Genomic DNA, 23094 nt, shown 5'->3' with positions numbered 1-23094 from the left:
CAATAACCTGTACTATGCTGATGACACTACCCTGATAGCTGAAAATGCAAAGGATATGCAAGCCCTAATATTAATAAAAGTCAAGAAGCAGAGTGAAAAAATGGAACTAAAATTAAATATAAAAAGACCAAACTAATGAAAACAGGTAGAACAACTACCCTGAGAGAATGACTTAGAAAAGAATGTTTCACTGGATCTACAAAAGAAACTCACTGAGGTTTTAAAATTTAAAAGGGAAATACAAATGGCAATCCAGGAGAGTGACCTGGACAATTTTTTCTTATTGGGTTTACGAAAGAGGCTTGTTAAAGCCTTGAAGAACTCTGTGTGATGGGACAAAGAAGAAATGAAGAGAAATCAAATCCTACAATAATACTTGAACTAAAGATTAAGGCTGTTAGAAGTAAAAGGAAGGAATATAAAGTTGGTTTACTTGATCAAGGTTAAAACAAGATATGTAGTTACTTCTGGTAACCCTTATGGACTTTCTGCTGACACCAGGACTGAAAAGATGATGTTTTATGGATTTGTTTATAGATAAAGATGGGATATGGGATGAAGAGATAAATGTTTGTAACCTTAGAGGGGATGTAAAAAGGTAAAGGTTTCCCTTGACGTTAAGTCCAGTCGTATCCGACTCTAGGGGGCGGTGCTCATCTCCGTTTCAAAGCCGAAGAGCCGGCATTTGTCCGAAGACACTTCCGTGGTCATGTGGCCGTCATGACTAAACGGAACATGTCACTAAATTTGTGTATACTTGTTGTGATGAAGGTTGGAAGTCAATTCTGTCAATTCTTTATATACGTCTTCTCTTTTTCTTCATTATTTTCTTCCTTTTCTCTTCTCTCTCTTTTTTCTTTTTTCTTTTTTCTTGCACTTTTTACTCCTTTCTCTTCTCTTCTTTTAAGTTTAGTTTGTATTAGATTCTACTATTATTATCAAAATTATCAACAAAAATTATATAATAATAATAATAATAATAATAGAAATAGAAATATACCACAGACTAGCACTTGGTAGAGCAGCCATGAAGGTCTTGGAAAAGATATTCAGATGCTGTTATGTGTCCATATCTACAAAGGACAGAATAGTGCAAGCAATGATACTCTCTGTTACACTCTATGGAATGGGAAGTTGGACTTCAAAGAAACAGGATAAGAAGAGTATTAACACCTTTGAGTTTTGGTGTTGGAGAAGACTTCTGAGAAAACAAACAAATGGATCATCAAACAAATCAATCCAGAGTTCTCACTCAAGGCACAAATGACCAGGCTTAAATTATCCTAGTTCAGACATATTACGCAAAGACCTGGCTTTCTGGAAAAGGCTGTAATGTTGGGAAAGGTGAAAGGAAAGAGGAAAAGAAGAGGATGACTAGCAGCAAAGTGGATGGACTCCAGTATAGTGGCAATGAGTGCACCATTGGGAGACCAGAAAGGCCAGGTTAGGGATAGAGCATCATGCAGAAAAATCTATCTATGTGGTTGCTAGGAGTTGAGAATGACTTGATGAGTAGACTGCACCAGGTTTCAAAGGATTCTCAGCCCAGTTCTTGTTTTAATAAGACTTGAATAGAACTGAAAAACATTCTGTACCAAAAGTCTTTTTTGCATTTCTTTCTTCTTGTATTTCTACCATTCACTGAATCTGTAGGCTTCATAAAAGGATGAAGACAGGTTGAAACTTAATGACTAAATTATATATTCATTCTCTCCATGGATGATAAACCTTTGTTGGATTTTGTTTCCTCCCAATCCCCAGTAATGCTTAGGAAATTCCTACTAAAACTTGACTCTACTTTAGCACCAAATAGACCTCAGTATGTGTGTCTGTTGGCTTCTCTTGCTCAGATAGGTGGCAGCACCTGGCTGATGTCATCTGAGCTTGGAAGCTAAACAGAGCTTGACTTAGTGAGAACTTTCATAGGAAACCACCAGGAAAATCCATGATTGTAGACTAGAATGGGAAGTTGAAAAAGCATCCTTCAAGAAAGCAGCAGCAGACTACTTTCATATTGCAGCCTGGAAAACTGCATGGACAGGTCAGCAAAGTCAGCATTTTTCAATCTCGGATTGGAAAAAGCTACAGTTTAGTTTATTTTGACATGGCACTAAAAGTGGTAAAAGAGGTAGATATGGTTCCTACTCCCTGCTTTGTTCATGAGATTGCCTGATAAAGAGTTTTTAAGAATGCAGAAACGTGGATATTAATTTGTGATCTTGAGCTGGCTAGTAAAAGCAACTTATTCCAGATTTCTGGAATTTTTCCTTACGACTAGTGTTGCTTCATGTGATTTTCAAAAGCAGCGTGGTTAATAACAGTTATTCTGCAGAGTGTGTGTGTGTGTGTAGCCCTTTTCTGCCTCCAGGTTACTTTTAAGTTTCATGCTGCCATTAAAACAAGATATCGCAATTACTTTGGTTAAGGTGGAATTAATTGGAAAAGTTCAGCTGATACTTAGTTCAGTTGAATTTAGTCTGTTACTGTTGCATGTTGGTCTCAGAGCTTTGCATTTTTCCTTTTGTTTGTTGGAAGCTTTGAAATGGAGGGAACATTTAGCTAGAGTTTCCCTAGGCAGGAATTGTTCTTCTCTTTCAGAACAGGTTCCATGTTTCCCCCTTGGTGGTCCCCCAGGTTGCAGCTGCTTATCTCTCCACAGATTTTTAGAGATTCCTTTCGGTGAAGTTCTACCTTTTCATGACGATTTGTAACAACAAGAGTGAGACAGCTATCTCATAAGCCTGCTTCAACTTTAAGATTTGCAGAAGGGGCCGTTCACTTTCCAGCAGGAGGTGTGTCCAGCAGGAAGAGAAGAGAGAGGATCCTCAGTGAGTGGGCATTTTGGCAGTTCTAGCTCTTCTTTTCTGTTGTCCTGTTATAAACAGGTAAAACCTAATTATTGAGGCTGGACTTTAGTGTTTGGCAAGCTAGATGGGCTGGCTGCCATGTGGCGTTTTAAACTGCTCAGGTGTGATTTTTAGAATGGACTTCTTTAAAAGGATGTTTCTTAGGTTTTAGTTTCGTGCTTGGATTTTTTTTTATTAAAGTTGTTTTTACTGTTAACCACTTTGTTCCCCATTCTTTTGCAGAAAGGCAGGACATAAATCCAAGAAATAAACACTAACCATTTCAAAAACACAATACAGCTGAATCAGAATAATTCATGTTGATGCATTTAATTTGTAATGGCCTATTTTTCAAACAAAAATTAGTCGTGCCTCCTCTGGGAAGGTCATTTAGTCAGGGCTGTAAATTAAACATTAATGATGATTTAACCAGGCTTAAAACAGGGCTGAACAAAGTTAGATAGGGACTTAGGGAATTTTTAAGCACAAAGGGATTCTGCACTCTGCTCCTTCCATTATATCTGCATTACGTCTTTAGTGATACACAGCATAAGAGCAAAGTAGAGTGGTGATTTTTTTTGAAAATAAAGTCAAGAGTTCCAAGCAGCTGTTAAAACATCATATTGGTCAGATGATGCTGGGAAAGTGAACAGGATCGGCGTAGATGCCTGTGTAGTGGGTTGGAACTTCACCTCTGGAAAAACATGGGGATTGCCAGCCAGTGAGAAAGATACCTGAGGCTTCCTGTGTATCTGTTTTTCTTGTGATGAAGTAGAGGGTGATGTAGGCCCTGAGTGAGGTAATCAGTGAGCATCTGTGCCCACACATTAAATAAACAGGAGCTCTGTAATAGGCCTGAGTGAGATTCACCCAGCTAGAAATAGAAATGGATATATGTTTACTCTTGTCAAAGTCAGGAGTGGAAATAGTGCAAATGTAATTGGGTGCCAAATCAGTATTGTGCAGTTATCAATTAGTAGATAGGTAAACTTCTTAACTAAATGATAAGATTTGGGGTTTGAATACCCTTAGGGATGCTATTTTGTCCTGTATGCCTTATAGAGGCCAAGCCAAATAATTGTCACTTGTCTGGCTGAATTGTGCTTTTAACATGATGAACTCAGTTAAAGTGACCCTTAATTGGATTTGTGTCAGTTGATAAAAGTGTACCTTATAAGAGCAAACAGTGTAACAGTCGTAGAAGTCCACTTTGAGGAAGATGCTAACTGATAAGGTGCTGTTGACTCTTGTCAATGTTCAGCAGGATGATTTTTCTTTTTTCTTTTTCTATATAAGAGCCATCTGTGAAGATAGCCTCAGACTCCAGGATGCTAAACTTAAACACTGAGGGAACATCATACTTTCATCAATAGAAAAACAGTGTTATCGTATCAGTTTATTTTACATACACTGTGTAATTTGAGTATTTGACAGTGGGGACAGCCAAACAGCAAAATATATCCAAGAAATGCCACTCACTTGTATTAGCTCACTTATCCACAGTCTGCTTTAATTTTCATAAGAAATTCACAGTTTATGTTGATATTTCACCCAGACATCCTGTTGGAGATATATGGGTAACATGAATATGCACCCATTACGCATCCCCCCAAATGCAAAAATTAGCCATACAATGGGAAGAGAAGTTGTGCAGAAAATTATACTTGAGATAAAGAATGAAGTGTTGTAGGTGTGCCCATGCACACACACACACACACACACACACACACACACAGGGCATGATGAGGAGATGCTTTGCTCCTATTTTAAAGTTCTAGCTTAGAAAGTAGTTGAGACTCCTTTCCAACATTGTTGGTCCATGTTTCTTAAGGCAGGGGTCCTCAAATTTTCTGCCTTTGGGCTGAAAACCACAGAGGAATCTGGTTTTATGAGTGGGGTATTTTATTTTAACAAGAGTAATATATATAATTAATGGAATTATCACCATCAAGAAACATCCAGTATTTAATCTTTTCCAAATTCCTTGGGACCATTTGCCTCCAGTTGCTCTCTTGTTAACAGTGGAGGTGGTGAGCAGGTTCTGAGACCCACTTGGTGCAATGCTGAGACCCAGAGATGAAGCCCAACTCACAGTTTAAGAAATATTGTCTGGTGAAATACCTCAAAACTGAAAAGTTGGACTCATTCAGCCTTGTGAAACTTTGTGTAAACTTTGTGAAGTTTTAACATGAAGTCTAGGGGACGCGGTGGCGCTGCGGGTTAAACCGCTGAGCTGCCGATCGGAAGGTCGGTGGTTCGAAACCGCGCGGCGGGGTGAGCTCCCGTTGCTCGTCCCAGCTCCTGCTCACCTAGCAGTTCGAAAACATGCAAATGTGAGTAGATCAATAGGTACCGCTTCGGCGGGAAGGTAATGGCGTTCCGAGTAGTCATGCTGGCCACATGACCCGGAAGTGTCTATGACAACGCCGGCTCTAAGGCTTAGAAACGGAGATGAGCACCGCCCCCTAGAGTCGGACACGACTGGACTTTACGTCAAGGGAAACCTTTACCTTTTACTAACATGAAGTCTAGGAAGTGGAAGTACAGAATATTCCTGGCTATCACTATTTTTCAAGCATTTTGTTCCTGTTAGTGTTTACCACAGGTCTTACTGCTGACTCTACACCTTCTTTTCCATGGAGTCTCAAGTGCCACAATTTTGCTGAACCATTGTTTTTCTTGCGCAAGAAAGGTGGTTGGTCAGGCCTCATGGGAAGGCTGTGGTTATATGAATAGAAGCAAATACATACCATGACCCTAGATTATCTATTTTCAGAGGAGTAGCTTTTTCATTCCAAAAATTACAAAATCTGTTGTGGCAAATTGAAAGAGTAACATCTTCATTGCTGCATATGTTTTTCTGGATTAGAGACCATTCTGCTACGCTATCAGTGGTGCTTTCTGGCTGGAAAATGTGATAGTGTTGTTCCCTTAACTCTCTTAGTTCTAGGTAAAATCTTTTTTGTTCAGGAACTGTTCACACTTAAAGAAGTATGTATAAGGGTTAAAGGTGTGATAATATTCCCAACCGAAGCGTAGGGTTTTTATGAAGTTTGAACCAGGGCAAATTTAAACAGGTGTAGTCTCCCATTGGTACTTCCTCCTAATAAATGTAACACTGTTTGGAAAAAGTAGTTGTGTCTGATTTTTTTTTTTTTTTTACTTTTCCAAACGAAGGTCTACGCTTTTGTGGTTTTGAACTATTTGAAATGTAAGTGGAAGTCTAAAGAACAAATCCGCTTAATGCAGCCTCTCCAATCCTAGCTATGTTGGTTTGGGATAAGAATGAGACATCTGAAGGCAACCAGTCTGAAGAAGGCTGGAGTAAAATATGTGAATAGTCCTAAACATTGGTTACAACATCTCCTTGATTTCCTACTTAAGAGTTGATTGTGGATGAACGCTAGTTGATTAACCTGGGCCATCCATATTTTCATTCTCCTAAACTACCTTCCTGTTTCCCAAGTATTAACCCCCAGGTTGTAGTTTCCCTTACCTGTGTGATGACAGGAGCACTCGAGCTTTCACTCTATCAAGACTCATAAGCAATTGCCTAGAAATCTATTTAATGAAGCGAAGCATCCAGTACGGGGTAAAAAGTTGCGAATGCCATTTCCCGCACATTTCTACATTTAAAATCACAGAAGCTTCAAATCCCCCCCCCCACTGCGCCCTTAGGTGTGTGCCCCTCCGTCCCATGTCGGCAGATGGCTGGAGTGGTTTCTCTCCCGATGACCTTGGGGCAAGGAGCATCTAGCCCAAACAAAATGATTCACACTCCAACCCGGCTTCACCTCCCTGCTGGCGACTTGTGGGTTGACACGGGTTGCTGGAAGATGAATGCGAGTCCGATAAGGTGTTCTGGGAAAATTTGATTGGGGAGCGTGACAACCTGTTTGATAATTCATAGCCGTATATGTAATGATAAAGATGTATTATGATGGCTGCATAGCTCTGCTCTTGATCTCCCTGAAATATCTTGGTGAGCTTATGAATTCTTTTAACAAATCAGTCCTTAAATTAAAGAGGCAAAGACTTTATTGAGCCAAGCTTGGTTGTTGATACCTCTGTATAGTTTTCTTGGAACAATATGGAATTGGTTTGCACATTTCCTCTTCCAGGATACTGTTCGTTTGTTTGATAGATTTGTATGACCTCCAGTCTCAAATATATGGTTCTGAGTAGCTTACAATATTAAAATGATAAAAACATATAAAAAACGTAAAACCCATAGTAGCCAGGAAATTATAAAACAACAATTAACATTCAACATAACCCGAGATGGGTTTCATCATGCACCCAGGACCCCAGGCTTGAGCAGAGAGCCAAGTCTTCAGGGCTTTGCAAAAGGCCAGCAGGGCCAGGGCCAATCTGATCTCCAGAGGGATGATAATCCAGAGGGTGGGTGCCATGACAGAAAAGGCTCTCTTCCTGGCAGATGGGACTCAGAGCACGCTCCTCCTGCCTGACTGGATAGGAAAGACAGTCCAGGGAGAGACAGACCTGTAAGTAATATGCCCCCTAGCCGTCTAGGGCTTTAAAGGTGACTACTAGCACCTTGAATTGCACCTGGAAGCGTACTGATAGCCAGTGTGGCTCATGGGGCAGTGATGTCACATGCACCGAAAAATAGGCACTGCTAACTGCCCATGCTGCTGCGTTCTGCACCAGCTGCAGCTTCCAGATGTTCTTCAGTGGCAGCCCATGTAGATCACATTGAAGTAATCCAATCTAGAGGTCACTAGGGCATGAGTGACTGTGAGTAGGGCTCCCAGTCCAGAAACAGACACAACTGGCTCACAACCTGAAGCTGCGCAAAGTTCCTGCTAGCCACAGCTACCACCTGTTCCTTGAGTGGGAGCTGTGAGTCCAGGAGGAACCCCAGATTGTGCTCAGTTCCCAGTCTATCTTCCAGTCCCTTGCTTCCTGGTGATCTCCCATCCAAATACTAATCACTTCCAACCCCACTTATCTGTTTTTGAGATAGCCAAGATCAGCTAGGTGCTTCTTCCTGTATCAGAGGCTTACAAGGATAGCCTAAATTGATGCGAGATTTGGATAGATGCATGGTTCTTGCTTAAGAACATAGGAGTGATACTAAAGTTTTATCTCAGAGTATCTTCTCTGTTTTTTTCAAAAGCCATTCCCACTGCCCTTTTGGTCATCATTTCTATAATTTATGCTGCCATTTCCACTTCGTAGTTTTTCTTGCTGAATATCCTTGCTCCTTGCCCAGTGCCACTCACTGAGGATAGCAACATGGCCCAACTTGAAAGGGCACCATGCTTTCAGATTGCTTTAATTATCTGTAGACCAGTGGTACTATTTCCTTAGAGTTGGGTTGCTTTAAACCCCACTGCTTAACTTTTATCCTGCCAGTGATTAGTGGTTGTACTTCTGTGCAGCCAGTCTTCATTCCAGGGGAATAAAACCCCCAAAGATTCCTGTAGATAGGAAATCCAAGGATGGGAATTGGCTCTCTTCTCGCCTTTGTGTTTCAAAGCAAGCCTATCACCCATCTTGCTCCAGGGCCAGTGCTGTTACTAATTAAGATGTTGGGGTATGCAGTTTATGTTGAATTTCATAGTGGCTGAACCAAGCACATCAGAAGTACCTATTCTACTCTTGTTATGTAGTTCAGCTCTACCTGAACAGTTTCAGCAATAGCTTTGAGAATCTACCAGGTGTTCCCTTTGGACCTTGTGATTCAGTGGCCTCTAGTAAAAGTATTGTCTACTTTTATGGATAGTCATTTCCTGCCTGAAGAACACATTGCAGCCAGCCATTGCCATTTGCTTGGGAAATACAATACCATTCTAAGGATAGCAGGAATAATTAACTTAAAATAAAAAGCACAATTCAAAGGATGGACTTCACCTTTTGTTTTTTTTGGCTGGAAGTCATGCGCAGAGCAATCAACATGATACATATTCATTACCCTGACCCATTATTACAATTCATAGGAAACATGTATTCATCCTTAGGCTAGGATAGGCTGCCCTATTAATTTTCTCCATTTTAAGACAAATTAAGGCAAAAGGAAGCATGAAGTTAAAATGCTTGTTCTGTCCTTGACTTGTTATGGTCAATTTTGTTCTTCCTTTGGAATATCTGAGTCTCTCAAGCCATACTGTTGGTCATTACGATTCAATACAGCTATTTGAATGCAACTAGATTTTGAAGAAAGCAGATAGATAGCCTTCCTGGCCTTTTAGCTCTGTGTCTGGCAGTGCCAGGTATGAACCTTGAGATCTTCTGCTGAAATGCATGCACTAACCTATCACATGTACCATGTTTGTATGCATTTGAAATGATTTGGGTGGTAAATATGTGCATCTTCCTATGAATCTTCCATAAGGACTGTGCTAGTATCATCTCCCTGTGGCAATCGGGAAATTACGTTAGGAAATCTAGGTTTCCTGCTGTAGATTACATCCATTTATTTATTTAATTCATGTAGGCACTGACCAACTCCAACTGGTTCTCGATATAATACACCATAAAAAACCCAATACAAAACATAACAAGATGGGATCCAGTCACTCTGCACAGCCATAAACAAAAGTAAACCAAGACACGTCCAACAAGGGGCCCAACCCATCTCAACTCAAGGCCTGGGAGAGCAACCAGGTCTTCAGTGCTTTACAGAATATCAGCAGGGTGAGGCTACACGGATTTCAGGGGGGATCTCATTCCAGAGGGCAGGCGCTGCAAAAGAGAAAGCACGCTTTCTTGATCCTGAGAGGTGACACTGTTTAATCAAAGGGAGCTGGAGCGTGCCTTTTGTTGGCACCTAACTGGCCAGGCAGAAACAATGGGGACATGCCGTCTCTCAAATGAACTGGCCCTGTGCCATGTAAGGCTTTACAGTTAATAGCCTTGAATCACATCCGGAAGCATACTGGCAACCAGTGCAGCCTGAGGGGCAGAGGTGTCATGTAAGCATACTGAGGCATGTCCGTCACTCTTGCATCACTGCATTATGGAACTTCAGTTGAAGTTTCTGAATAGTTTGCCAGGGTAGCCCCAGGTAGAGCACATTGCAGTAGACAAGCCTTGAGGTGAATAGGGCAGGAATGACTGTCTGAAGGACCTTCTGAACTAGGAGGAGGCTCAAGTTTTCTTCACCCCTCCAAAAAAACCTGTGAAGAACTTTTATTCTTCCCATTCCACTGGCACAGTCCTTTGTTTAATCAAAGATCATTCTATCAGCAGAGTAAAACCAATTATATCCTGCCCATAAAATTTTGGTCAATATTTGCCTGCTCCAGAACAATCAGAATCTTTCAGAATAAAATGTTTCAGTCTGGGTACAGGCAGTCTGTTGTTTTAGACTACAAATTACAGAATCTCTGACCAAGAACAAGATTATTTATATTTGTGGGAGTTCTTGCCTACTTCATAGGACAAAAGCGGAAAGCCTCTGGACCTCCAGGTATTATTGAAATACAGTTCTCAGCATTTTGACCATTGAGGCCTGGATATGTTCACGACACAACATGCATCACTGAGTTGTGATATGTGGGCAAGAATATGTTTACTTTGTGTGTGTGTGTGTGGCAAAGTTTTAATTGAAGGAGTGTGAGAGGTAACTGAACAAAATTTGAGAAGTACAGTGTGGCTCTATGCTGGGTACAAGGCTGTGGATCAGATTTGTGTTGTTTAACAGTTCATTGAGAAATGTGTAAACATGCAAAAGTAAGAGTGTTGTAAAGTTTTGGGTTTCAAGAGATAAAGTGAACAGGTATGAAAACTGTGATGCTTTGTGTAACTATGGAGTTGAGGTTTTACTGTGGATTACTGTAAGAGCAGTATGTGATAGAAATAAAGCAGCATGATAATTACTGAATACAATGGAATGGTTAGTAAATAATTCAAAATTGGTCAGGTAGTTAGACAAGGACGTGTGATGTCCTATTGATTGTTTGGTGAACATATGGAAAATGTGTAAGAATATTTGTGGTGATGTTAGAGATATGTTTATTGGGGCATGAATGTATGTGTATGCAGATGTTACCATGTTGGTTGAAAATTCAATTGTTAGATTGTAAGACGCAATGAGGAATATAGATCTGAAAATTAATGTATCAGAATTAAAAACATTTTGCAGATTTCTCTGGTTATTTGAAGCTTGGTTTTGATGCTTGTAGCAGGTGGAGTTTTGCTCTATTAAGGCTTAATTAAAAAAAAAATCCTGCCCAATACTGTAAGATGATCCTAGATGAAGGCCAACTGTATGGTTTCATCTTGTCTCCCCATTCTTCAGAAATAACCTCCATTTTGGGGGAGCTCAATCACCTCTATGCTAAGGTTAGTCTTCCTCCTCCCAGGTGATGTTACTTTCTGAAAGATTTTCCAGTAAATATTCACACAGATACTTAGCACAGCCTACTCATCAGGATTAAGATGTAATTTTACCTTGTAAAGCATACTTTGATATTCCTAGGAAAGCCAGGATTGTTTGAAGTAGCACCACCTGTTTTACTCTGCCATTTCTCACATCATCCCTGCTGCACACAAACATCAACATCTTATCTCCTGTTTTAAGTCTTGCCTCTGTTTAAATTGCAAACGTTAACGCAATTCATAGAACGTTTCTTTGGTTCTGGAAACCACCCAAATTCAGCTATCGAGGCAGCTTAAGGCTGACTGAAGAAGCTTCAGCCATAGGCCCTCTCAGTGAGATAAAGGATGCAACTCCATGTCTCATTAGCTATGTAATTTTCAGCTCTCCCTTTTGTTTTCTCCAGAGAAGAGAGTGTAGGACCTAGTTCTGTTGCACATAGGGATAAAAAGTATGCATCCAGCTATACTTCCCCATTTCACCCTTGAAAAAGAGGAAAAGGCAGAAAATATTGGCTTCTCTGGAAAACTGGGAGACTGAGTCGTACTTCCAAAGGTTGCCCAATCTGCCTCAAGGTCTCACATGTTTACTCAGTAATACAATGAAAACCTGCATAATTAATTTTGTTTGATCTATAATCTCAGCTAAGGCAACCTGTGCTGCAACCTTAGTCAGCTTTAATGTTCCCCAGGAATACAGATAACCCCATTATGCAAAACCAGACATTCTGTGCATAGTTATTTCTATCCAAGTTTTCTTACATAGTACACATTTCATCCTTTTGTAGCTGACTGGGCGCAGGGGAGGCTGACATGTGTCTCTTGGCTAGATTCATACATGGTGCTAAGCCATAATGGGGTTTGGTTTTGTCAGAATGTGATGTGTGAATCTAGCCACAGTAGGCCATACACAGTTTATGGATAAGCACCAAATGTGGACTTAGCCAGTCATTGTTTACTCAACAAATGATGGTTAAACAAATGATAGCATAGTCTCTGGATCATAGTCTTAAACTTACAGCTTCAAAGTGGTCTTTGTTTCCGCTGGATAAATCGCTCAGTATACTGCTTATCTACATCAATTTCTTTCTTTCTTTCTAATAACAGGTTTTATCTTCCCTCTCTTAAATTCTGCTGTACTTCCTTACTCCATCAGATGCAAAATGTCAGATCAGTTACAAGGACCTGTGTCTTGCTGTATGGATGTATTATTATATTCTAACCCAAAAGGGCAAAAAGTGAATTATGTCTGAGTTTTCTCCATTCTGTGTGGTAGGAATCGCAACAGAATCCATGGCATTGAAGCCAGCCAGCTGGAGCCCTATGTTTCCCTGGAAACGTTAGACCTCAGCTCAAATAACATCACAGAAGTCCGAAGTGGCTGTTTCCCGGTGGGGCTTCACATAAAGGATCTGTAAGCTTGCTTTCTTTTAAAATGTTTTATGGAAAAGCATTCATTTATGCAAGAAGAACTGACTTTCAGGTTACCCTGATCTTTTAAAAAAGTGTTACAGATTATAACATGGATTAAAAATCAGATGAATGCTGCTCATATATGTGTCTTTTATGTATATTACCTCTGGTGTCCAGTTCTTTGAATGGTCACGTTATGCTATGGAAAGAATGGGACTCTCTCATCCTCTTCTGCCTCTTCATATTGGGCAGATATGGAAACTGAGTTTTTCTGTCCTCCTCCTTTTTCTCATGACCTCTTACAGGAACTAATATCAGAGGTTCAGTGACGTAAGGTATGAAAGTGTAAGGAAGAAAGAGTTCAACATTCTGTTATTTGCACCTACTACAAATAACTAATAGAAAGACAAAATTGTTCCATCAGGTTTTTAAATTAAATTGTTTTTCTCATTTCCCCCCAACTACCTTGAATTAGAATTAAAATGCTCATGTTGCAACATTTCATAATGCTGTATATGTTTTTTTAAATGAAGAGTCATATTCTCTGATTTCTGATGCAACAACATGTCAGAATTGAAGTTCATTAACCAGTGGAGAGTGTACGGTGGAACCGTTACTGTACTGTCTTTCATTAGATCATACATTCAAAATTGTTTGAGACAAAAGTTGGGGGCCAAAATCCACATGAGTAAAAAGGAATAGCATTGCAATTAAAAAAAAAAAATCCCCATACCAATTATTCTCAACATTTACAGCAGTTTAATGATACTTAATGAAAATGAGTATTAAGGACAATGTACAATTTATTTATCAAAAGGAAAAACTGTGTATCACAGAGGTGGACTCTACCTCAGTGCAGGGTAGAGTGTTGGAATTGGATTGGGAAGACCTTCCCATGAGAAATTTTCCAGAGGATACTGGGAAGGGCCCACATTTTTCAGCCTAACTAATCTCAGAAGATCATTGTGGCGAGATGGATGAAATATGGGTACATTAGTTAAGCTTCTTGTCAGAAAGTTGATTAGGTAGATAGATAGATAGATAGATAGATACTATATATACTCTCAGATAAGCCGAGAATTTTAGGTTCCAAAATACACCCAAAAAATTGGGTTTGGTTTATCTGCAGATGGTTTTATTCATGAGTATATATGGTAATACTTTTTCAAAGGACCAATATATACTCCCTGATAAGCTCATCTGTGGATAAGGTGGCCCTTGAATTTTTAACCAAAATACCATGAAAAAAGTTCCACCCGCAGATAAGGCAATTGTGAAAATTAAAACATATGAAGATTTTGAGGGTCTGGAGGGATGGATGGGTGGATGATCAATGGATCATTGGATTAATTGCAATAAATTGGGAAGTCTGTTATTAACAATTATTTAACATTAGTCATAACCAAACAACTGGTTTATTTCTGTCCCAACTCTCTTATTTTAAGAATGTTGTCTATATATAGCTTGTGGATGGCAGTATTCCTCTTGAGCTATTATTTTACATCATTGGTGCTCATCACACTTCATCCATTACTCGGCATTCAGATCCATTTGACAGATTTTGGGATTCTAGTTAGAAAGACAAAGAATTCACTATCTCACCAAAACTGTTCTTTTTTCCACATCCCTATGAATTAAGAAGCTGTCATTCCCATTTTAAGGATGGCTAGTGTAACTGAAAATAGTTTCTTCAGAAGACAATGTTTAATCCATATGGAATACAGTTGTCCTACTTTCAGTATGTTTTATTATACTTACTGGCATACAATGTGTGTTCGTTCTGTTTTTGGCTTGGCTTTGATTCCTGTATGGACAACCTTTCTCATCTGGATGCCCTTCTGGACTAGTGCTCCAGAATTCAAAGCAAGAAAAACAATAGGCAATTTTGGAAGCTGTAGTTCAACAAGAGGCACTGAAGTGGGGGAGGATGCTCTGACAGACTGAAGGTGCTACAGTATCAGGGGAATCTTTTGATCATCACCTGTCTAAATTGTGCAAATTGGCTTGATTGTTGTCTGAGTGGGGAGACACTTGGTTTCTGAAAACAGCATGTCTGATGTCACCACCTGCTCAGATAAAGAGGGACTAATCAAGACCTCCAGCACTACCATTTGAATGTTCTGTTGTAAATTATTGCAGCTACTTGGGGAGCAACAGAATCAGCATCCTGGAGACCAAGGCTTTTAACAGCTTGTCACGATCCCTGCTGACGCTTCGCCTGAGTAAAAACAGAATTGTCCAACTTCCTGTTAAAGCGTTCAAACTGCCCCATCTAACCCAACTGTGAGTAGAAATGTGCAGATTAATTATGGCTAGCCAAGCTTTTGCTCCCTAAGGACATGCTCATCAAACACAATCCTTCAGTCTGCATATATGAAATGTTGAATAAAGCATATTTTAGTGGCCTCTTATGACATTAAATGAAATAGATCAAAAATTGGATGTGGCTCCACACAGGATTGACTTTGCAGCTCATGTTCTTAACAGGACAAAAAGAAAGGAAGAATGAACCTGAGTATTCATTAACTAGAATACACGTGATAGACTTTATTCCTTATGCCAGTCAGTGCGTTTGCATATTAAAAAAAAAAGACGCTGGCACTCTCTTTTTGGGTTTTACTTTTATTTTGCAGGAAGGCAATGAAAGAAAAGCAGGACAGAGGACTTCCTTGAACCCTGTTCTCAAAGCCACATATGTGGTGTTCAGACCGCAAGGAGGGAAGAATGTGCAGTTGACATTTAGATAGACAAAAAGATGCTTTTGATGGTTGGCACACACATTGTTTGTTTGGCTAAGGTACAGTGTAGGCTGTATTTGATCTGCATCTGTGAAGGTGCTTTATGTGCATATAATTGACCTTTGGCATCAACGTTTGTTTGCTACTTTCTTGAAGCTTGGAACCTAACTCAAAGGCTAGATTCAGCACAGTTAGTGTAAGATGTCAAATGATAATCTAAAAAAAACCCAGGGAAGTTGTTGAAGTGAAATGAAACAAGGAAGCATATTGGACTTCCCCCTTTTTTAAAAAATCAAATCAATAGAGTTTTGGTCCTTTTGGCTCCTTTGGTGAATCTAACTTTCTTTTATCCTCTCCTGCTTTTTCTAATCAGGAAGTCACCTGTTCAGATGACTTGCATATTCATCTTTCCTGTGATCAAAAATTCTAATTTACGTTATTGCTAATATTGAATTACATAGCAGAGGTGGAAAACCTGTGGTCCTCCAGGTGTTTTTAGATTATAATCCCAGTCATCTCTAGCTGCTGGACTTCTCAGCTAAGGTTTTGGGACATAGAAGTCCAGCCTTGTGTGCCATCCCTGCACAGAGGAGTGCTCCAAAGTGCATAAAGGAAATTAGCAGTTTTCACCTGAAAAGAATTCAAGACAAAATACAAAGAATTCTAAAACAAAATATGTTTTAGACTACTGGAAGATCAAGTCCTGGGCAAATAATTATGGACTATATAGACCATTCAATGTCACTGGCAAACCATTTTTATTCTAGTCAACCTGAATTAAATTAGATTGAATTTCTTCTACATGTGTTCAAAGAATTTAATAAATAGCAGGATTTTGAACCAAAGCATTTTCTAAAAGAAATAAATGTTAATAGTGTACAATTAAGTGTATATTGAGAACAAATACTCATAATATATATTGCCTTCTGTTTGTGGTAAAAAAACTTATGGTTGAAAACGTTTATATTTTTACAAGGTTACTAAAGAAATCCCACTGAATTCTAAAGCATGTGATTTTTATGAAGAGGATAAAACAGTATAGAAATCAATTTATTTAAGCAAAACCTTTGGCAAAATGTATATATTTTGGCAGAAAACGGGTCTAATGCAAGGGGTTGCCATTCTGTTTCCCATTTATCTATGCCTGGCTGTTGGCTTTTGAAGATGGGTGCATTGAGAAAGACTGAGTTAACATCCTTCTGTGTTGTTGGTCATTTTCAGAGAGTTAAACCGGAATCGTATTCGTTTGATAGAAGGCTTGACGTTTCAAGGATTGGACAGTTTAGAAGTTTTGAAGCTGCAGCGCAACAACATAAGCAAGTTGACTGATGGAGCTTTCTGGGGTCTGGCCAAAATGGAGGTTCTGTAAGTTAAACTATGGGTTATGCTGATAGATTTGAAGGAGTATTCTGTTTATTTCTTTTGACATGTCCTGTGGATGCCAGGAAAGTCACCCTCCCACATCATAGCATGACTGGAGGTATGTGATTTTTGGTGCCTGAAACTTCCACTTTTTGCCAATACTTTTGAATGAAGCAGGGATTGCTTTTGTGTTGACCATTTGTAGGTTTTGCTGTTAGTTTAGAACAAAGGTGCACAGTTTATGGCCCAAGGCCATATTTGCACTCTCCCCAAAGCATGGTTGCAACCGTCAAGTCTTTCCAAGAGCTGCTTCTGAATTGTTGTTCTTCATGTGAAGGAAATTATTATATACTTGGACAATAATTGTATTAACTGCATTTAGTTAATTTTAATTCATTTAAATCAAGCTTATGTTGTCTCCTGGCCCTGAATACTTTTTCCAGTGCAGACCTAGACTGTAAAAAGATTACATAGCCCTGGTTTAGACCTGGTCAAGAAGCAGGCACCAGCAAAGCACTTCTGCATACCCACCAAAAGAACTATATGAGCATTTCCATGTAGTCACCAGGAGTCAAGCTTGACTTGGAGGTGTTTTTACTTTTATCAGTAACAGAATGTTGGGGTATTGTGGTCCTACTGCAACACTGTGCAAGGAATTTTGTCAGCCATAACCCCAGAAATTGGCTTGGATGGACAAATTATTGATACAGCAAATACATGTCTAGATATGTGTTTGCCTTAGAAAATTAGTTCTTATTCATTTCACATATTCTCAATACAGGTAGTCCTCGCTTAACAACTGCCCTGTTTAGTAACCATTCAAAGTTACGACAGCACTGAAAAAGTAACTTTGTGGCTGGTCCTCACACAACCATCACAGTGTCCCCATGGTCACATGATTGAGGTTCACTTGCTTTGCAGCTGGTGGGCATTCGCTGTGTTCTGTGGCCATTTGCATGCCTCACAGGCAGCTTCCAGCAAGCAGAGTCAATGGAGAAGCCAACATTAAAATTGCAAGTCACGGTCACGTGATGTCTTGCTTAAGCACTGCAGATGATTTGCTGAACGACTGCGGAGGAAGTGAGGGCATGAGTCCATCACAGTCACGTGATCTCTCGCTTAATGACTGCATCGTTTAGCAGCAAAGTTTCTGGTCTCAATTGTGGTTGTTAAGTGAGGACTACCTGTAACTCTTTAACACACACACAGAGAGACCATTTTTGGTAGACAAACTTACTTTGTAAAGTTTTTGTCTTTTAAGGTACTGAGTTTTTAATACTTTCTGCTGATATTCTAAAGTATGCACATCATTATTGTAGGGTTCTTGTTTTGTTTTCAAAATGTGAGCATTTTTTAAAATAAAAACATACATGAAAATTAATTTCTCTAGTGCAGTGAAAGGTCTCACCTGGTAGACCGGTCTATGGGGCAAAATAAGAAGTGGCCCCCATCTCCCTAGAACTACTGAAATAAAAGCAAAACAACAAAAACAAAGCACCTTGCCCTGTTAAACCAGAGCAAGATCTAATCCCTACAGGGCAAACGTCTCTTTGTGGCTTTGGATTCCTGCATTGTGATTATTGGACTGAAACTCTTTGTTGGTAGTTACATTCATACATTTTTTAGTATGGTATCTTGAGCTAATCTGAAGGTATAACCTGTAACAGCAAAGGAGATTAACAATATGAGACTTCTGTTCTTCTGAAATGAACACTAAGAAGTCATTGCTGAATCAAGGAAAACTCAAATAAGCATGTCATTTTGGTTGTGTCTTTTTTCTTAAATATGATAAAGTAATTACAGATTTGGGGAGTTCTAACTAAGAAATATTATAGTAAAAATCAGATACAAGTTTGTGTGTAATTAAAAATGTTCAACCTGGTCTTTCTGGTAGGCATCTGGAGCACAACGTCCTCACCGAAGTGAACAGTGGTTCCCTATATGGCCTGGCTTCCCTTCAGCAATTTCATTTGAGTAACAACCTGATATCCAGTATCAGTCCTATTGGATGGAGCTTCTGCCAAAAGCTGAACGAATTGTGAGTTAGCTAATTTGGGAGGCACAGTTGACAATAAAAATAGATACTATGTCAATGCAGCACGTATAGGTACTGCTTTAAGGGGAAAAGGTTTCCAGAAGATTCGTTTGCTGCAGAGTGTAACTCTTTCCCCTCTTTTAAAATGCTGGTTTTTAATTCAAAAATTTGGGACCAGTGTATATTAAGGAGCTCTTTCTCCCATAATAATTAACAGTGCTAAAGTGATAGGCGGTGTCTTTTCCCCAAATACCACTTATCTAAGAGGTCTGTTTTAGCTAGATAAAGTGTTTTCAACAGTGGGCATCCATATATTAGTCCCCTCTCTAGTGAGGTGTGTCTGTCCCCAACTTCTCTTGGAAAAGCCTTTTATTAACCCAGATAGGTGTGAAACAATAACCTGTCTGATGCTTTTAAAACTCTTCTCTGGCATCTAACTATGCCTGGTTGTTTTGTATTTTTTGTATTATTTCATTTATTTCAACTTCTGCAAGTCTCTTTAAAACATTGGACTCTGTGTGTGCATGCATGCACATGTCTATATGTTTGTACATGCATATGTGTTTTACATAAATGTCTGTATGCGCTGGAGAGCATCAACTGATGCCCCTAGAGGACTTTGAGGTTCTCCTTTAACCTAAGGGTAGGACCCTTGTTTGCTCCTCTTGTTAATGCCTACTTAGTTCTACTCAAATATGCAGATAAGGAATGTTATGAAAGCTATTGAACATGTCTTTTAAGGATGCGCATTCATTCCTTCATTAGGGACACAGGTGTTGTAGATTTATTCAGAAAAGGAGGGGCTTCACAGATCCCCTAAGGAGAATATTTTTCCTTCCAATTCTGGGAGGAGAATGTGCTTTTTGATCAGTCTCCACATTTCCATACTCAGGCTGAGGAGAAAGGAAAGACAGCATAGGCACTAAATGTGAGGTGAGGTACTTAATATGCATCTTTCTAGCTGATTGCAGATGCATATGATGAAGTTTGGTTCTGAAATTTGCTCGTGGCTAACTATGGGTGACGTCAGAAAAGAAACGTGCCTCTACAGTTCTGACAGAAAACCTTCTGCCAACCCTTTTTTTAACCGTTGTGTTTAGCACTATCTGCTAGCATTGGATTTCTTCTGCGCAACCCCCTCCATTCCCCCTATGAACAATTCTTTCATCACAGGTGAGGAAATAATTTTGACTGGTTGCCATCCCTTCATAATTTGACACCACAGTCTCCTTGGGAATTAATGTATGTTGTCCCTTGCCTTCTTGAAAGCTCTTCTGAAGGCCTTCCATTGCTCTTAGCTACACCATTACTAAACACTATCGTGTTTGCAAAAGGCATACCACTTGTTTGCCAAGAAAATGACACCCTTTTTACTTAGGAATGTGTCTGTCCCGACTTAGGTTTTGGCAGATGTCATTAACTTTAATACATATCCCACACGTCACCATGGCAGTATTGTTAAGACACAAATCTGCAAGAGAAATACGGAAGAACAGAGCAAAAGTGTCAACAATTTCTTCTATTCAGCTGTGGTAATATTACCACCAGGGTACATGTAAAAACATTGCCATTTTAGGTTATTTGAGGAGAAGTTGCTCACAGGCTCTCAAAATGCAACTCAGCCCTCTGCTGAAGCCATAGGTACATAATCCATGAGCCTCACAGAGCCTCCTACATTTGTATTCACAGCCCTCACAGCATCCCTGAATTATACGGGGTCCAAATTTTCATCCTGCCTTTATTTGCTGGGGCTGGGGGAGTTGGAGGACTTTTAAGGGGGGAAGTGGGAAACAAATCAAATCAGTCTTTATTGTGGTTAGGGTTAGGGAATTTTGAGCCTCTGTAAGATGCAATGCACATTTTGCACTCTATTTTGGATTCCCCCAAAATAGATCCTGGCCACTGTGGTGAAGCCATGGCATCATTGGCCCTATCACATGCAGTCCTCAAAGCCTATAAACATTGCCCACCAGTCTATAAACATTTTTGATGTGCATTTCCCTGGAAGGAAGGAGGTTGACCCCTTCCCTTGAATCCCTAGTTTCAGGCATTTTTTCTTTTTCTGAAACCAGTTCAGATATAATGGGGAGGGCTGGATTCTGGCGGTAGAAATCAACTTGTACATTTTCCCTCTTTTCCTGTTTCATGGCTGCAAGAAAAAATTAAAAACAATCTACTTACGATTTTGAACAAACCACAGTTTCCTGTTGTGTCTAAATTAGGGACACTATTTTTTTAATTAGCAAGCAAGCCAAAATCTGAGACATGACTTTGATTCTGGCTTGTTCTCACTAGTTGTATTTGAAATGAGGCTTCCCCAACCTAGACCTCTGTCAGTCCCAAGATGTAGATCAGCCCAAGAAATCAACTCCATGTTAAGACTGAAACTACTTTTATTAAGATTGGCGATAGTAACAGAACCTTACAACTCTGAGTATACTTTTATCTTTTCCCTTTCTTATACTCATGTGAATTAGGGGGATGTCTGTCTGAGTTGTTTACACATATCTTCTTCATTGTTTGGGATTAAGGAATGTTTTCCCCCTCGTTTCTTTGGTTAATGGATATCCCCTTTCTCTGTCAAGGTTGTCCTCTTTCCTCTCTACAACTTCCCTGTAATCTCCAGTCAGTATGGCCATTGGGCATGCCTGCTGATGAAGACGGGGAGTATAGCCCAACACATCTGGAAGATGTCAGGTTAAGGAAGACTGGTTTAAAGAAACAGAGTTCTTTGGGTTCTGGACAGGACAGAGAATTGTTTGTTTAAAAATGCTATTCCACTGCATGAAACAAGAGAGTAGGAAAAGGAGACAGCATGTGGCTACAGAGCTGACATAACAAATTCAACTAGTGGGAAACCATAGTTCCCTGTTACTTTGGAGCTGACCATTTATTGTGACTGAGATCAAATGGCAGAATGCCAGCCACTGTTTTGCAGTTCTTCCAGTTCTATCCACTGCCTGAGTTCCATGGTCCCACTGTATTGGTTGGCTCTGGATCTAGGTTTTGGGGTCTACTTTTGCACAGAAACCTAACTTATGTCTGTTTCCTTGGTTTGAAGAAATTTGGATAATTCCTTCCATGATTTAGGGAGGATTTACTGTAGTACAACCAAGGCTCCTGAAATTAGCTTGACGATAACTGTAACTCTGAAAGCAAACAAGCTTTGACCTTGCCAAAGACTGGACGGAATGGCTTGGTTTAACTCTATGGGTCAAGTTCTGAGAACTTGGAGGGACTGTTGGAGATGAATGCAGATATAACAGTTAAGTAAATTAGCTTCTGACTTTATTTTGCCCATATAGTAAATACTTTAACTGATTTGGATACTGTTGATCCTCTTTCGACAGGAAAGTCATTTATAATATTCATGAACTAAATAATTATTTTCAGGACAAAGGAACTATCAAGTAGAGTAGAGTCATAATAAAGAAGAGGGAAAAAATGCTTCAGACTGAAATTTTGCTCTTGTTTCCTCAGGTCCTTGTCATTTAACAACTTAACCAGGCTGGATGAAGGGAGTTTAGCAGATCTGGGAGGCCTACAGATCCTGCAGCTGAGTCACAATTCCATCAACCACATTGCAGAGGGAGCGTTCAAGGAACTCAAAAGCTTACGTGTTCTGTACGAACTTTACATTTTTCTTTTTACTTGTCAAGTTAACTCTTGAGAGTAATGAAAGGGACAGCTCTTGATATTTGCTTCTGCCCTCACTTAATTACACAATGATACCTACCCCAACCTTACACAGTATTGATGAACTGAACTACAGTAGCTGTTGGTACTGAGAGGACATCAGCTGACATGACCTTCCCTCCATTTTTTGGCTTCTGGGTAACTTCCAGTCTAGTAAAGACTGCCTCCACCCCTTAGCACATTCAAGGAAACATTCTATCCCTGTACTTAATGGCACTCTTCTTCCTGAGTTGAGTCTTGGCTTTTACTACCTTGCCATTATGTGTGCACAATTGTTGATACCTCTAGTTTTGTGAAATTGTTAGATGAAATCCAGAATATTTTTATAGGACCCTTGTTTTGTTTTTGTGTTTAAATAATGTACTTAAACCAAATGAACAGTGCTCCATACTACTTATTTGAAATTCTTTTCTTCTAAGCTCTTTTGAAGTTGGAGCTTAATGGAAAGGAAACACAGACTTTCCCCCTTGGTTACTGCACTGTGCAGTTATTTATTCCTTTTATTGAAGTGAGGACGCGCTTTATGTTTCTTTGCCTTTCCCAGACCCACTTTTCACTCCCATGCCTCTTTTCAGAAAGGGCTTGCTCCTAGGCAGCTGGCACAGAAAAGGACGAAAGACTTTCCCAAACTGAAAAGAGTGTTTGGATTGCAGCTAATTCT

At 39.7% G+C, this 23094-nt stretch overlaps 1 protein-coding gene across 1 annotated transcript in view; it reads left to right on the top strand.

Moving 5' to 3' along the window:
* LRIG1 (leucine rich repeats and immunoglobulin like domains 1) overlaps positions 1–23094 on the top strand; it is a 150485-nt gene that overhangs the window by 87541 nt on the left and 39850 nt on the right. The window contains exons 4-8 of the mRNA XM_063291544.1: positions 12466–12603; positions 14742–14885; positions 16562–16705; positions 18597–18740; positions 22218–22361. Coding sequence (XP_063147614.1) covers positions 12466–12603; positions 14742–14885; positions 16562–16705; positions 18597–18740; positions 22218–22361 — 714 coding nt within the window. The remainder of the gene's footprint in view (positions 1–12465; positions 12604–14741; positions 14886–16561; positions 16706–18596; positions 18741–22217; positions 22362–23094) is intronic.

This window comes from Candoia aspera, chromosome 2 (assembly GCF_035149785.1).
Source record: "Candoia aspera isolate rCanAsp1 chromosome 2, rCanAsp1.hap2, whole genome shotgun sequence".
In the NCBI taxonomy this organism is placed as follows: Eukaryota; Metazoa; Chordata; class Lepidosauria; order Squamata; family Boidae; genus Candoia; species Candoia aspera.
This window is presented reverse-complemented; position numbering and strand designations above follow the sequence as displayed.